At 44.7% G+C, this 17,076-nt stretch overlaps 1 protein-coding gene across 2 annotated transcripts in view; it reads right to left on the bottom strand.

Annotated features, from left to right (window-relative positions):
* Positions 1-17,076, bottom strand: part of ATRN (attractin) — a 156,202-nt gene that overhangs the window by 66,817 nt on the left and 72,309 nt on the right. For both annotated transcript variants that reach the window (XM_030947016.1, XM_030947017.1), the window contains exons 17-24: positions 16,248-16,433; positions 14,589-14,822; positions 13,788-13,925; positions 7,630-7,723; positions 6,532-6,584; positions 4,846-4,940; positions 3,878-3,956; positions 3,324-3,481 (exon numbers count right to left, since the gene is read on the bottom strand). In XM_030947016.1, the coding sequence (XP_030802876.1) occupies positions 3,324-3,481; positions 3,878-3,956; positions 4,846-4,940; positions 6,532-6,584; positions 7,630-7,723; positions 13,788-13,925; positions 14,589-14,822; positions 16,248-16,433 (1,037 nt within the window). The remainder of the gene's footprint in view (positions 1-3,323; positions 3,482-3,877; positions 3,957-4,845; positions 4,941-6,531; positions 6,585-7,629; positions 7,724-13,787; positions 13,926-14,588; positions 14,823-16,247; positions 16,434-17,076) is intronic.

The raw sequence follows: 17,076 nt of genomic DNA, 5'->3' as shown, positions 1-17,076 counted from the left end.
CATGCTGCACTGCCCAGGAGCAGCCCAAACACACGCATGAGCTGCCAGGTGATGCACATACGTGAGGACAGAATAATTTCCAGCAGCTTGGCAGGAGCAGAGTTTTCCTGCCTTCGACATATTCTATTAAAATCAGTGCAATTTCCAAAGGAAATTGAAACATGTTCTGTCACTGTGTGACAGTTTAATAGTGGAGTTGCAGTGAGGAATACTGGAGGAGACAAGCTAGGAGATAAGAGAACAGTTTGCATCCTGCCCATACTGCAACATGGAGTTTTAATTAAGGAGCCAGTCTGCCCTGAAGGACTGATCCCAACAGCACAGGAAGTTTTCTGCAGGGAAATCAGGGATGAACCCCTTGGAAAAACAAATGAGAGAAGGAAAGTATAGGAAAGTGTAGTAGAAGGAAATTATTCCTGAGAAGAATGTAGCATGGGATGAGTCAAGGACTGATGGCTAGGAAGTCTTAAAATCACAGAATCAGAGAGTGAGGTGGGTTGGAAGGGATCTTAAAGCTCATCTCATTCCATCCCCCTGCCACGGGCAGGGACATGTTCCACTACACCAGGGTGCTCCAACCCCCTCCAACCTGGCCTGAAACACTTCCAGGGATGAAGCAGCCACAGCTTCTCTGGGCATTTGTCCAAAAAAATCTTTGTCCCAAAAACCTGTGCCATGATTTAGCTTCTACTTTATCATATTGAACACAAACTACAGAGAGCCATGACTTCACAAAAATGAAGAAAACTGGGGTATGGAAAGGACAAGTATGGACACAGACTGCAAGTGAGGGAAGGTCAGTCCCTCACAGCAGATTGCACAAGACCTGAGAGGACATGGTGAGTCCTGGTTTTAGCTATGCACTGAAGAGGAAACTAAGAGAAATTTTATGGACCACAGATTGCTGGTCGTTGCCAGACTTCTTCACAAAAACTGTGTCTCGATGAATAAGAGCTGATGCTATTTTAGACTTTGTTTTGGCAAGTAATAAAGATATTAAGAAGAGCTGGTGATAAAACATTAACTTGGATTGAGTGCATACAAGCGCATTCACATTAAGTTAAGGATAAAGAGAGGTTAAGTGTTGTAAGAGAATCAAAGTTCACTCTTTAACTATGAGAAATGAAATCAAACAGTAAAATCAAGTGGATAAGGAGATCAGGAATGGGAAAGCTGCCATCTAAATATTTCTCTCAGGTCAAAGATGCAAAACTATTTGAAAGGTGCTTCCTCAGAGCTAACCTCAAAAGGGACATGAGGATCAATTAGAGAGACTTTGTATTAAGGAGAGGAAAGGATTCATTAGCAATGTCTTGAAAGCCAGCAAGAAGCAGAGAGATAAAATAAGAACTGCTGGAAGTCAAGCTGTGCCATTGCTCAGCAAATGAAAACAAAGCAGCAAGAGACGTTTCAACCATACAAGTACAGGAAACCAGGAGGGGAAGGGAAGAGGGGATGCTGTAAGGAGAGGTAAGAGAAAAACCAATCAGCTGCATCCCTAACACACAGTTCTGCAGCAGTAAATAACAAAGAAATAAATCAGGGTAAGGTACAGCCCAGCACTGATTATGGAAATTCAAATATCAATCAAAATAACCCATAAGGTTAAAAAAAAAATTACTTTTATGAAGTAAAAGTATGAATTTATGAATTTGATGAAAGAGAAGCTCAAATATTTAAATAAATCATTGCAGAAGTGCTCACCTTTGTACACAGATGCTATTTCCCCTATGACAAATAGTAGTTACATGAAAAGAGGTTTGGGACTTGCTACTTGAGTATCCAATGACAAAGATTTTACATTGCAGCTCATCAGCTCCTCCATATTTAAAACTCAGGACTTGCAAATAAACTAAGACTTTGCCAGTTTATGAAGTAAAAACTCTCCACCTGCAAACTGATTACTAAGACTGTAAGTGATATTAAAAAGAGTCCAAAGCCAACCTGCCAAATCTTCAGTCTGCAATCAACAAAACAAAGTTTCCCAAGTAATTAAAACCCAGTATCTTTAGGAAAATGTGATAAGAACATTTCACAAGTATTCCTAGTACTTTTTTAAAAATTCAGGAAAAATATCACTATAGCTTTAGGACCTTTTTTCCAGGTGGATCTCATTTTCTTGCTCAATATTATCCTGTGCATTATTTTTGTTGAAAGAGTGAGTTTCCCTGACCAATACGTTTGAAACACCAAGTGCATTGATGTGAAATGTCAGCTTTCACAAGGGTGATGACGGAAGGATTTGCGTTCCCATATTCGACCAAGTTTCTTCAATAAGGCAGAATTCAAATATGCCAAGCTTTAGTTGAGCTCTGTGGCAGCCCCATCCCTGTAACTGTTGGAGGTTGGACAGGGCTGGAGCAAGCTGGGCTGGCCAAAGCTGTCCATGCCCATGGCACCTTTAAAGCCCCTTCCAACCCAAACCATTCCATGATCTCTGCTCCAGACCCCCAAAGATTTTGTCCTTCAAACACCCACATAACTCTGAGCACACAGGGAGCTGATCCTTGACCAGCCCACTGCAAGAAGGTGGCTGAGGCTGCTCTGAATTGTGAGCAGCTGCAGGATCTGTGATTGCAATCTGTGATTCTGTCTGATTTTATCACCATCAATCACAGTGTGACTCTGTCTGACTTTAGGACCACCAGTCAGAGAGTGATTCTGTCTGATTTTATCGCCCCCAATTACAGAGTGATTCTGTCTGATTTTATCACCCCCATGATTTTAGGACCACCAGTCAGAGAGTGATTCTGTCTGATTTTATCACCACCAAGCTCCATCCCTGCTCATTCTGCACCACTTCATCACCACGACCAGCCTGGTGCCCCAGGCACTGCCTGCCAACCACCTACCCTGAATAAAGGGGAAGGATGAGCTGCTGGTCCTGCACGTGCTGCCAGCCAGAGGCAGCAGCAGGATAAAGGAGGTGGCCCTTTAGCTGGGCATTTTGAGTACCAGGCACTAAAGAGCTACTAAAGCATTTCCTCTGGCTGCTCTTTCCAGGCTTCCTTTTTAGCTTTATCAGTCTTTTTCTACAACATCAAGATCTGCACATTTGAAGTCAGACACCTTGTCAAACACGGCCCTGTTAATAAATGAGTGTCTCTATTTCACAGCACATCTTCAGATCCACTGGGCTGAGGCAACTTCAGAAGATCCCTCACACCCTCTTCCTCTTACCCAGGAACATCAGACTCTGTCTGTGCTGGGATTACACCAGCCTGGTTCAGCTTGGACTCCTCCAAGCACAGCAAACTGCCACAGTTTTGAGAGAAATAGAAAAAGCACCTTTAAACAATTTGACATATATTAGCAGCTCCTACCTGTATTTTTATGGGCCAGGTGAAATTGCTGACGTAAACAAAGAAGGTGATGTTCGGGTTGTTGCGGAAATCAAATTTCTCATTGGAGAAACTGTCCTTGTACTCTTTTATATTAGTTCTGGAAACAACTGGAATTTCCTCCCCAGCCTGTGTGCCAGCTGTTGTAAGGAGTAGCAAGAAAAGATATTTCAAGGTGTACTTAAGAAAACAAACAAAAGGGCAAACCATCCTAAATGCTAATTTTAAAAAATTAACTATTCATTCAAAACCAACTATGTTAAACTGCACTGCATTATCAAAAACACTGTGTGCCAAGATGTTGCATTGTAAAAACTCAAACTTGCACTTTCAATGTTTACAAAATAACACTATTAAAGTTGAAAACACAGGTTTTTTAAACATTTTACTTCCCCCCTCAGGCTGACAATTTAAGAACACTATGCAAAAAGTACATAGGTTAAAACCCCCCCAGAGTTTTCCCACTTAAATTTGCCTTTTTCAGAAACTGCTAAATGAAAGAAGCTCCTGAGTTACTCAGATAATCCTCCATTTACCTGCAAAACTTGTGGACCAAGTAATGTTGAGGTTGAAGTTTTTAGATGCATTGATGAACATGTCCAGGTCTCTGTTTTGCTAAAGCAAGAAACAAAAAAGAAACCCCATTTTTAGGATAAGCAGTTTTACTGTACTGTGTCCTAGGAAATCATTGCTAAAAAATTTATCTGCAAATTTGTTACATAAAGAAAATACATCAAGCTAAAAACTACATAATGTATTTTCTGGAAGAAGTATTCTCCTCCTCAAGGAAAAAATAACAAAGGAGTCACATGTACAGAGTATCAACGGAAGAACAGAGACACAAGATGTGGGGTGAAAACAAGCAAAACATCTCTGCTCTGGAGCCAGGCCAAGGGAGATGGGATTGCTTAGCCTGCAGAAGAGAGGTGCCTGAGGAGTGCCTGGAGGGGCTCCAGGAGAGCTGGAGAGGGACTGGGGACAAGGCTGGAGGGACAGGAGCCAGGGAATGGCTCCCACTGCCAGAGGGCAGGGCTGGATGGGATCTTGGCAATGAGGAATTGTTCCCTGGCAGGGTGGGGCGAATTCCCAGATTTGCTGTGGCTGCCCCTGGATCCCTGGCAGCGTCCAAGGCCAAGCTGGACATTGGGAGCAGCCTGGGACAGTGGGAGGTGTCCCTGCCATGGCAGGGGGATTTGGAGCAGGATGAGCTTTAAGGTCCCTTCCAACCCAAACTGGTCTGTGATTTAAAAAAAAACTGGAATGGCTCAGAGGTTGTTCCAACAACTGGTAAGAATCAGCTGTGGCTCTTTATGAAATCTTTCTGTGATGATTTGGGACTGCACAGCCAAGCCAAGGTCAAAACGCTCTGGGTGCTTCATGGAGCAGGACACACCTTCCACATCACATGACTACACCCAAAGACCCAGAGAACTGTAACAACTCATTGCCTCCAGGGCCAAGAGAAGACAAAGGACAAAGTTAAAAGGGAAAATAGAAAATGTACCTCTTCTGGTGTTGCTACGAAGTTGATTGCTGTGTAATAGCGATCGTCCTCCTGGGAAAGGCTGAAGGTGAACTGATAGTCAATGAGCAGAGTATCTGTAAGGAATGCAGGGAGACAGTTATCCCATCTCCTGGAATAAAGTAACTTCTGTAAAGGAAGGCATGATGTCACTGAAGGGTTTCTTGGACAACCAGGACACGACACTATCGTGACACTGCTACAAATTACTTCAACCTACATATGATCCCACATAAGGAACAAAAAACTCCAGAAGCTGAGCCTAGAGAGGGAAGAGAGGTGGCTTATACTTGCCAGGCAACAGCCTCCAGCCTTGACCTAAATCCATATTCCTACCTATACACTGTAAAAAACATGCCAAAAGATTTACTTTTCCAGCCTGCAATACCTCTGTGATCAAAGGGAATAGCAGAAAAGTTCAGCAGCTGTGTAATTCCCACTGAGTAATTCCCACTTGGAAGGGGACAATGGTCCTCCCATTCCAGGTTTCTGTATATCAGCAGATTTTCCTGGAGAGGTTCTACAGAGCAGCTGGTTGGTGATGAACCCAGCTGCCATCCTGCCCTGGGACATATCCCACCCAGGCATGCCAGGAGCAGCCTCTGGTCTGTCTGTCTGTCCTTCCCTGCTCCTGTCTGCCCGGGCTGGTGTAAGCCACCGCCACCTGTGGGAATGCACTCACCCACCTCAGTACCCTTCCACTACTGCACACTGCTGTGACTTGTGCACATTCCTGAAGCCATGCAGAGACATTCCCAGCAACAATAACCAGGAATTGACACACCAGGTGCTGTTTTTCTCTCAGTGCCTCCCAGTGACCCCTCATTGGACTGACACAAGTCAGACAAGCTGCTGGTGTCCATCAGACACAGCACAAGGAAACAGGGAATGAAACCAAGCAAGACTGGATCTGGGCAGCACAAGGTTCTTCCTGTAAGAGCTGCAAAGCTTTGCCTTTCCCCACTTTTTGCCCATTTAACCATCCCTGCCATTTCAGCAAGAAATGTGGTCATTCTTACATGGAGATGCCATGAGGAGCCAGCAGTGCCCTTATTTGGCCACACAAGCAGAATTCAAATAAGCCAAAACCAGGCAGCTGATAATTTCTGTGCTGGACAAAACCACTACTGGAGACTTTATGTAATTTAAGATTCCATCTCTCCACGCCTGCCAGGCTGCTGATTGCTAATATTTGCAAATAGAAGCTGGAAAGCTTCCATTAGGTAATCTGAATCTTGGCAAAGGATCTTCTGGAACTGCATGGGAATCCAACTGCTCATTTCAGAGGAAACGTGGCAATTTTGAAATTCATTCTAACCTGGACCAGAATTTCTAAAAATTCTAAGGACACTCTTTGTTTTTTACCTGTTAGGAATATAGTTTAGAGTGCTCTCCAAAAGACCAGATTTCATCTCAGTCACATGAAAAACATTCCAAACATTGTTCAAAAGATCTAATCATCACATGGACCTTATCAAGAAAAGTATTTTCATTCTCTTTAAACAACGTATTTGAGAAAAGTGAAGGTTTTTACAGCTATTTTTTAGTCCTTTCCTTAATCCCCCATACTTTAAACACATGCTGAGGCAACTGAAACAAGTTTTAAATAAGTTATTTTAAACTTCAAGCACATTTTTTATCTCCAAACAAAATCCCAAGGGTACTCACAGTAACACGTTCCTTTAAGTGGATTTCCTTGATATCTGTTTTCAACTTCACACCTAAAAAAAATATACATTTTTTAATAAACAGATTTTTTTTACAGTTCTATTTATTCCCAGCCACTAAATACCAGAAAACACAACCTGTGCTGAGAGCAGTACACAATTAAAGATGAATGTCTGAGCTAGACTGGGTTGATGAAGAAATTCCATATTCGCTCCAAGTCCAACTCATATGCAGTAAAAATGCAATATAAAATTCTCGATATTAACATTTGCATCCACCTGGAAGGTATTTATTAGCTCTCCACAATGCATGGAACTGGATTAGCTTAGTCATTTATGGTTATTCCAGGTTCTATCCTATAAATGTTTACTCATGTGAGCAATGCTTTAAAAATAAACCTGGCAATGAAATTATTTGGAATTAAATTATTTCCCCTAACATTACACTAAAAGCATTTCTGTTATGTTACAGAAAAACCTCCAGCAAATTTGTTGCTCTAAAACTGCTCCATTAAGCTGCTTGAATGTCAAAGGCTCATTTCGGATATATTTACACTCGCACTGAACAGCATCAGAGAGCATGGACGGTGAAATGAGCACGGACGGTGAAATGTACCGGGTAAAAAGAAACTATTGGGGGATACAGCAAAGCAGAGAGAGCCCAGAGGAGGCCCTGGAGCTGCTGCAGGGCTGGAGCCAGGTTGGACATTGGGGCTTGGATCTGCCTGGGATAGTGGGAGGTGTCCCTGCCATGGCAGGACGTCGAACGGGATGAGCCCAGAGTCTCTTCCAACCCAAACCATTCTGTGATTCTATGTATAGTTTAGAGCGTGGGGATTTTTTCATCCATCCCTTCTGCATGATATTCCCAGTTGAAATGCTTTTAAAATTGGAATTCTTCAGGAAATCATCCTGTTCATGATATTCCCCAGGGGACCCACGGCTGGCTGCACCCTCAGTGCAGTCAGTCAACTGTTAGGAGGAAGAAATGAGCAAAGACATCATAAACACAACCATTAAAAAATGGGGGGGAGGAGGGGTGTCTAAGGCAGTACGTGCACAATTTTTTATTGCAAATAAGAAAGGGAAATGAACTCACAGCTGACACTCATCTCCTTTGATTCCCTTCGTTGTGCAGAAACATTTCCCTGTGTTTGTGTTGCAGATGGACGCGTGGCCATTGCACTTGCAAGCTGTTGAGCAGAGGGGGAGAAGATGCAACGTTGAATGAAGAAGAGAAGCAAATTCAATAGCAATTTAGTCCTTTAGTTGTCAAACTGAGATACATCAACAATTAACGTGCAGATGAAAACCCATTTGGTGCCCTTTGCTTTCTTTGTGCTACAGAAGCCAGATGAAAATAGAACCGTGCGTCAAAACAGAGCAAGCACAGGCTACCCAGGACTGGTGTTTTGTATGAAATTATCATCAGACTCAGCTTTTTCAGCTTTTTAGCTTCAAAAATTCATTTAACTTCCTCTCCTATTATTAGACAGCAGGGCTGATATCATAACTAGGAAGGAAAAGACAATATTTGAAATAATTTTGGGCTTGTTAAGACATTTCAGCAAAACTCAAAACTCTTGAGAGAAGAATTGGGAAAATAAAACAAAGCCCATGGGACTTCAGGGGCTTTTTCCAGAAATAAATAAACAGGCCTTGGGAAAAATATTTCATCAGTCCTACTGAGGAAACAATGTCATTATCAACAGCATCAGCAGAAAACATCTGGTGCTAAGATGATGATGATGTCCATGCTGGGACTAGTTGGGGTACATTCCCCAATATATTTTAGAATAACTTCGTGCAGAATGTCATTGAGTTGTGGTCGAAACAATCCTGCACAGCCCTGAACAACCTCAGGTTTGGGGCATGCCCAAAACAAGACCATCTCATACACCTGAGTCTGCTCAAGATCCAACCCAAGGTAGCATGGTGAGGACATACAGGAGATTTTCTTCATAAAAATCCTTCTGATTTAAGCTAAATGCTCATATTGACACACTTTGAGACCTTTATTTATAAAGATGTAGAGGAGAATCATTCACAAAAACCCCAAAACCAAACCAATTGACTTTGACAACTCGTTCACTATCACTGCAAGAACAGATTTAAGAACTTCTGGCATGTAGGTGCCATCTAGGACTCATTCTGCCAATGCAGGTGCATCCATCTGGAGCTGTGCACAGCAGAGTGTACAATATAAGGAAAAAACTACACAAAGCAAAGATCTCTTGTTTATGGTCCTTGAGCTTGGTGGGAACAAGATGCTTTAAAGGCCAGAGCTTCCTTGTTAAGAAGACATATTCCTCCTCATTAAGCAGCCATGCCAGTCAATGTACCAGCAGATTCTTAGACATCAAGTCCCCATCCTGAATATCTCTGCCAGTCTTGGACCTTATTTTAGGAATCCTTTTGATATCTTCTTTCTGTTGGCACACAATGGAAGCTGTACTGTATCAGGGACACTTAATTGTGCTTCTCAGATGTGGATGAGTGGTTTCCTAGCAGCAACACAGAGCAAAATAGGAAGAAGCAAAAAGGCCTATTGTTGGAACAAGGAGACTGAATGAAAATTCAACAAAATAACTGTATTCTGTGAAGGAAACACTCTTTTCATTAGTGCCACTTAAAGAAAAATAAGTCTTAGTACTATTGAGAATGTCTTGTACTTCTTTCCTTACGCTTTGCACAAGGGAAGCAAAGTGACATTGGATCAATATTCAATATGAACATACATGAAATTTCTCTTGATTTTTTAACCTCGGGTTGTTTAAAGGCAGATTGCAGCATCTTGGGCAGTAACAGTAATTTTTCTTTCCTCTCTGCTCTTTAGCATATCAAGAAGACTGAACACTCAAATATCTCTATTTAAAACAACAGAATCTATTCATTTATCCACTTTCCTATGAGCCTGTAACTGGAGATCATTCACTAAATAACTAGAATATGCACAGAGACATCTTCTCATGGCTTTTCAGAAAACTTTAAATTTTGGAAATAAACTATTGATAGAATGCTCTAGACAAGCCTGCTGGAGTTTACAAAGGACAATTTCCCACTGGAGTCAGAGGACAGAGCAGAAACCCACAAGCACTGGGAAATGGCTTTTTGACTGTGAATCATGGTAACAGCCTGATGATGAACCACCTTCCCCCTGCTGGTGTTCCTCCTACCTTCTCCACAAACCAGGGCTCACGGGCTCACTCAGAGATGGTCATGGGGGTCCTCACTGCTCTTTCTGCGTTTGTGATGGGCCAGCTTCCCAATGGCAACACCATCAGCATCACACTGCAACAATCAGCCACCTGCCCAGCACTGCTCCTCCACGCCACATGCTTCAGCTGCCCTGCAGGGCCCCCCGAGCCCTGGCAAAGGGAATCAGGCAGGTCCATGGCACCAGCAACTCATGGGCTACCAGTGAAGGCTGTGTGGATGTGTTCAGAAGCGCTGCCACAGCTGCAATCTGATTCCAGGCATAATAGTGCCTTCCCTTCACTTGCAAATAACTTCCTTATCTCCCAGCAGCATATTTTCATGGGAAACTTTAACCAGAAAATTCAGAAAAATCCTGAATGCAGAGAAAGCACCTTGCAGCTATTTTTACATTTGATGTGCTGCATTTCCTGCCCTTCTTGATTAATACTTCTCTACTTGGACACTTCCTAAAAGCAACCTCTGAGAAGTGATTTACCTGCCGTTTAGTTATTATCTGCCTAGCTCTGCCAACACCAGGGCGTATGATGTGATGCAAACAATTTTTTCAGGGAAATAACTGCAGTTTGACAAAATATTTTCAACACAAGTAATATGATCTTGTGCTGGGACTTTTTACAGAGATATGCAGGACTGAAAGCACTGAAATAAAAGAGGGCAGGGTTAGACAGGATATAGGTGAGGAATTGTTCCCTGGCAGGGTGGGCAGGCCCTGGCACAGGGTGCCCAGAGCAGCTGTGGCTGCCCCTGGATCCCTGGCAGTGCCCAGGGCCAGGTTGGACATTGGAGCAGCCTGGGACAGTGGGAGGTGTCCCTGCCATGGATGGGGTGGAACAGGATGGCCTATTGGAACCCTTCCAACCCAAACCATTCCATGATCCCAGGACTCACACTAGGCAGTGAGTGTGCAAGCACACAGATGTTTGTGTGTGTGTCAGGCTGGAGTGTACAACAATAGTCTGCAGCATGGCTGTGACAGTGGGTTCTAAAAACAGAGCAGCACTAAGTATTGCTAACAAATGCACAAAGAGTGAAATCAGCACATTATTAATGGGAAAGGATGGAAGGACCACAGCTAAGAGAAGGGAGAAAACAGGAGCTAGCTCTGCTACCCATCAGCCAGTCCTTATCTGAAGAATGCCCCTTAGGAATGGTTTTCACCAAGCAAAAATGACTAATAGGCAGAAGTCAGCCTGGCTGCATCAGATAGGGTGATTTGCTCTTGCTTTCCCTTTCCCAATCCACCTCAGTCTTTCTGCCCAGGTTCCTGCTTCCCTCATTCTTTCCCCTTCCCAGTAAACAGTGTTAAATCACAGCAAATTAAAAACCTGGGTCCAAAGCACTTGAGAGCAAAGCACTTCTGACATGAGCTACTGGTTCCATCAGATAAGGAACAAACACTGTTCCACAATCTCTCTACACATTTCCTAATTGCTTTTTCAGGCATCTGGATGATTTTAGTCTGTCATTCATTATCTCAACAACAAACTATTTTGGAACAATCCTCATGCACAAGAGTCCAAAGGAACTTACTCTCCATTTCCACTTACATGGAAAAGCGACACCTACCAACAGGCACGTTGTGATCCAGTGATTACAACGGAAAGCTCAGGGTAGAATTCTGTATTTTCTCAGTCAACTCAGCCTCAATTTATTCATTACTTTCAAGTAAACTTTACAGCATTTCAAAGTATCTTCACCTGAAATGAGTTTATGAGTATATGCAGCAGTATTTTATCTGGCAGATAAGGTTATGAAATCAAGTGCCAGGGATGCACCTTCTCCTCTGAGCCCCTGTCACTGTGCTGTGTGTTCGAATTCCACATCCTGTTGCTCTAAGGAAGGCAGCTGTATCCCTGTGAATTTTTAACCCCCTTCTTCAAATCTGTCCATTGGGAAGTTCTTCATAGCCTCAACCATCACCACCTTGCTCTTCTTCAGGAAACAGGTCTCCATGCTGCAGCTACTGACCCTCATGTTCATCCAAAAGGTCAGCACTACTCCCAATAAACATCCTAAATTAATATCCAACTATTTTCTACTGGATTGTCACCACATTTGGAAGAAGCAATAAAAAGTCTTCAATGCCCGCTCATTAATCACCTCCAGTTTATTCTTCCAGGCTGGCCACAGACCTCCCACACTCATTTCACAGAAGTACCGACACTGCTCTGAGCAATGTTATTTTTATTCTACCTTTTCCATCACTGTATCTACTTGTCTCCTTCCACCTCACTATACTCCACTAACATAATCCACTGGGCCAGTGCTGTTTAATACCTCTGCTGGTGACAGGGGCACTGGGACTGAGGAACGCACAGCAAGTGTGCTGGTGACAACAAACTGGTAAGGTCAGCATGCAGGAGGGGAGGGGGACATCCAGACAGACCTAGATGGCCCCCAACAGTACCTGGATAGCACAGTGGGGGCCTGGACAGACCAGAGACATGGGACTGTGTGAACCTCATGAAGTTACACAAGGCCAGGAGGTGCAAGGTCCTGCATGGGGCTGGAGCACAACCACAGGATGGCTGGGGAATGGCTGGAGAGCAGCCCTGGGGAGAAGGACCCGGGGGTGCTGCTGGGTGAGAGCTGGACATGACCCAGCCCAGAGCCCCCCGTGCCTGGGCTGATCCCAGCATGGGCAGCAGGGGAGGGGAGACTCTGTCCCTGTGCCCCTCCCTCAGGTGAGAGCCCACCTGCAGAGCTACCCCAGCATGGGCTGATGGCAAAGGCAAGGTGGGAATTGTGTCCCTGTGCCCCTGGCTCAGGTGAGAGCCCACCTGCAGAGCTGCCCCAGCCCTGGGGCCAACAGCAGGAGCACATGGAGCTGCTGCAGAGAGCCCAGAGGAGGCCCCGGAGCTGCTGCAGGGCTGGAGCCCCTCTGCTCTGGAGCCAGGCTGGCAGAGCTGGGAATGTTCCCTGGAGAAGGGAAGGCTCCAGGCAGAGCTCAGAGCCCCTGGCAGGGCCTGCAGGGGCTGCAGGAGAGCTGGAGAGGGACTGGGGACAAGGCCTGCAGGGACAGGACACAGGGAATGGCTCCCACTGCCAGAGGGCAGGGATGGATGGGATATGGGGAATTGGGAATTGTTCCCTGGCAGGGTGGGCAGGCCCTGGCACAGGTGCCCAGAGCAGCTGTGGCTGCCCCTGGATCCCTGGAGTGCCCACGACCAGGTTGGACACTGGGGCTGGGAGCAGCCTGGGACAATGGGAGGTGTCTCTGTCTACAGCAGGGAGTTGGAATGAGATGAGTTTTATGGTCCCTTCCAACCCAAACCATTTGATGATTGTATGATTAAATCTCTCATGAGCAAGAAGCACCTTCCCTCACTTCTGCACCTCTCACACCTGGTCTCTGGTTTACAGTTGGTCTCCCCATGCCACAGCACTGAAAAATTCACAGCAGTTCAAAACTATGACACAAGGTTGCAGGTCAAAACCCCAAGTCTTCCATGTATAATTGTCAATATTAAATGCATTGGTCTTTCAAGGAAGACTTCTTCTCAGTTTGTTAACTGGATCTTGCACAGCTGAAAATGGTTCTTTGTGCCAAAGAGTCCCAAAGCACTTTACGAACTGAAATGCAATTTCAAGAGGGATCTCCTAATCCTCAACTGAAATCCAGCCAAGTCTTCAGTGAAACATTGCAAGCCTTTATGAAGCAGACAATTTTAACTATAAACACAGAACACATTAACCAAAAGGAATAGAAGGTGAAACTTAGATAAGCAGAAATGTGTTCAAGACATTTGGATCAACACTGTTTCTTTTAAATACAGAATCATGAAACACTAAAATACAGACATTTTTCACTGTGGTCATTCCAAGTTTAGAAAGGAGGCTAAAAAATCATCTTTACATGCAGTGAAAGGAATCCCACTCAGCAGTTTGAGTGTCTTTGATTTGAAGAAACAAGAACTGAGCCTCGCCCGCAGGAAAGGAAACATGAATTATCAGGATGTAACTGGTGTTAGGACAGAAGAGGAACGAGCAGAGTGGAAGGCGTGAGGAGCTCGTGCAGGAGCTCGGGGCTGCACTTACGCTGGCAGGTGCCCCCGTTGGTGGGGTCCCCGTAGTAGCCCGAGATGCAGGTCTCACAGTGCCTGCCCGTGGTCAGGTTCTCACACTTCTCACAGACGCTCTCGTTCACACACCGGCTGTGCCCGTTACACTGACACGCTGTGGGAAACAGCAAACAGGACAACTCTGAGTGCTGGGGCTCAAACACAGCTCTCACAGAGACCCTCAGGAGCTGTGCTGTGCAGGGGACAAATGAAACCATTTCATGCACCTTCCTGAGAGCTTCTTGTCGCTTGCTAACAATACATGGGCCCAAAGACAGGTGGATATCAAAAATGGAATTTAGAGCAACACACTGAAAACTGAACTGCAAAATATTACATGCACATTGGACTGGAAGCTGCTGGTGGGATGGATTTACAAGGAATGGGGAGGGGAGTGTTGATTTTGTGTCAAAAACATTAGTTAAAAATCATCCTAAGCATTATTAACACTTAAAACGACCTTCAAAGGAAGATCTGCCTTTCTTTCAAACAGACTTAAAATAAATAAACAAACAAAAGTTAAAATCTCCGTAAAGATCTGTAGGGAAAGGAAAAATTTCTCCCAAGTAATAAATAATAATGTCTTCATGCAGGAAATCTGTGCAGCTCAGCTGCTTCACAGCCCCTTCCATCTCCAAGTGTGTAATTCCTGCTTATATTACATGCTCTTCTCCTCCCTCCATTAACAGGAGGGAACACAAGACACCACCATAGTCTTAAAAACTCTCAGCCCTTGCACTCAGTGGAAACGTTGGACAGTGAAATGCTGCTTGCTTACCTGGACACTGGATGAAGGACCAGTTGTAGCTGGTCTCCACAGGACACATGCTGACATTGAGAACAGGCTCCAGGCTGTGTTTCCCTGGCATGGCCGGGGTGGGCATCCTGACAGGCCCCCGGTAGGAGCCCTCAATGCACTTGCCCTTGCCAGTGTTGCTGGGATCTGTGCACCACCCACAGCCCGGCTGCTCCAGGCACTGAGCACATGTGCAGTAGCCTGAGCAGTTTTCAGCTATAAAAAAACAAACCAACATACAAAACTGGAATAAATCACTGTCTCAAACACAGGCAACAAAAAATGCAGAATGTATTCTATAACTATATTTTTATCTCACCAAAATATTTATCTCATCAAATCTAGAAATATTTATTCTGATATTCACAGCAACATGTTCATTCCTATCAGCATATTTTATTCCAGAATCTAAGATGACTATTAACAAAGGTTCCAATAGTCAATGAGTTACAAAACAGCACAACACACACAGAGGTTTTTCAAACCATTACACGCCACCCTCTAACACTAGAGGTTAATGTTCCCTCTACAAAACATCTCTGATTTATTTAAAATAGATCCAATGATCAAATGAGCCATCTGCAGGCAAAGGCTAAAAACCAGCCAGTTTAGTCACTTGGAGACTCTTCCTACCACATTTCAGTATCACATGCTATTATTTCAAGTATTTATCTGAGGCAAAAAGCATAGAATACAAATAGGAGAATAAAATTCCACCCTTTAGCCCCTCCTTTCTCTAGTGGGATTGGATTTTAGGGGTGACAAACTCTTTACATACTAAAGCTTTTTCTATTTCTTTCCCTAGACCATCTTGAAAAATATTTTCTGGATTCTTGGTGTTGCAAGATAAGCAGACTTTCTATTTTGATGTTTAAATAGACAGTATTTGCCTTCAAAAAGAAAAAAAAGTTTGTTTTCCATTATTTTAGCTTACTCATCTCCTGCCTGATGCTTCCTCCAACTTTTGACCTCTGGCAATATGGGAAGTTCATGCTTTCATGTTCCTTAAATTCATTTTCTTCATCTCTTATTTTGCAACATTTTGAGCTACTTGTGATGCCCCTGCTCACACCCAGCTCCTAAAGAATTCAACATAAATAATTTCTACAGGTTCACTTGATTTAAGTTTTTAGGCCCTTTTACCCCAGTTTGAAAGGAAAACACTATTCCAAAGTGCCATGAAGCTTTTGCGGTTTGCTCTCATCTACCTAAAAGGGGCAAAAAAGTAAATAATTTCTTTAAAATGAGGTAGGAATTCCTACTACAATCTGTAAGTAGTCAATACTTCAGAATAAAACACTTGTGTAAACCCTAATTTGGATTTGATAATCAGGCAATTGCAGAATGCTTCGGGTTGGAAAGAGGGCGCGTTGTTCCACAGCCTGCCATGGGTAGGAGCCTCCCACTGGAGCAAGGTGCTCCAAGCCCCATCCAGCCTGGCCTCGTCCCCTCCATCCTGGGGATGTCCAGCACACCCCACAGGGCTCTCCATGGCCTGTCATGGACAGGAGCCTCCCACTGGAGCAGGGTGCTCCAAGCCCCATCCAGCCTGGCCTTGTTCCCTCCATCCCGGGGATGTCCAGCACACCCCACAGGCCCTCCAGGGCCTGTCCCCCACCCCAGCCCAGCACCGTGACTCACGGGGACAGCTGCTCATGGTGTACCACTCCATGCACTGCCCGTAGGGGAAGGAGGCCACGTACGCGTTGGAGTCCACGCACTGCTGCATGTTGCTGCACCACATGCACTCGGAGCTGCCGCTGGTGCACTCGGCGCAGGCGGCGCGCAGAGCGCATGGCGTGCGGCACTGCTTGGCGCTGTGGTTGGCTGCAGGGAGGACAACATCAGAGCTCTGCCAGGAGCAACCGTGCCCTGCTCCCGCTGGGAACGGACCTAGGGACCATCCCAGCCCATCCCTGCCATGGCAGGGACACCTCCCACTGCCCCAGGTGCTCCCAGCCCAGTGTCCAACCTGGCCTGGGCACTGCCAGGGATCCAGGGGCAGCCATAGCTGCTCTGGGCATGGAGCAGTGGTCTCTTTTTCTCTGCAGTTCTGCTGATGCATTCCTTAGTTACCCTCCCCAGCAAAGTGCAGGGCAGAGCCCTGTTTTACATGAGCTCACAGGCACATGCTTTAAGTGATTAGATCAGTTTCAGACATCAAATAAGCACTGAACTAACTCAGCACTTTGCAGTCTGAGCCAATGCTTTAAGTTTTGCTTCAAGTGACTGCTCTCAGACCATAAAAGCCAGCACAAAGCTTAAACTCAAGTGCTGCAAGTGAAAACATATGGAATTTGAGTTCCGGTTCCACATTCAGGATTCACATCCTGCTCTTCCACAAAGAATGATTTCAACTGCTGCAGTGTACTTAATTTTTTTTTAATCAACCAACTTCCCTAATACTTAAAGAGGCACTAATTGGTATTCAGAAATGATCAGCTACAATGGAGAATTAACAGACCAAGCC

Source organism: Camarhynchus parvulus, chromosome 4 (assembly GCF_901933205.1).
Source record: "Camarhynchus parvulus chromosome 4, STF_HiC, whole genome shotgun sequence".
Taxonomy (NCBI): Eukaryota; Metazoa; Chordata; class Aves; order Passeriformes; family Thraupidae; genus Camarhynchus; species Camarhynchus parvulus.
This window is presented reverse-complemented; position numbering and strand designations above follow the sequence as displayed.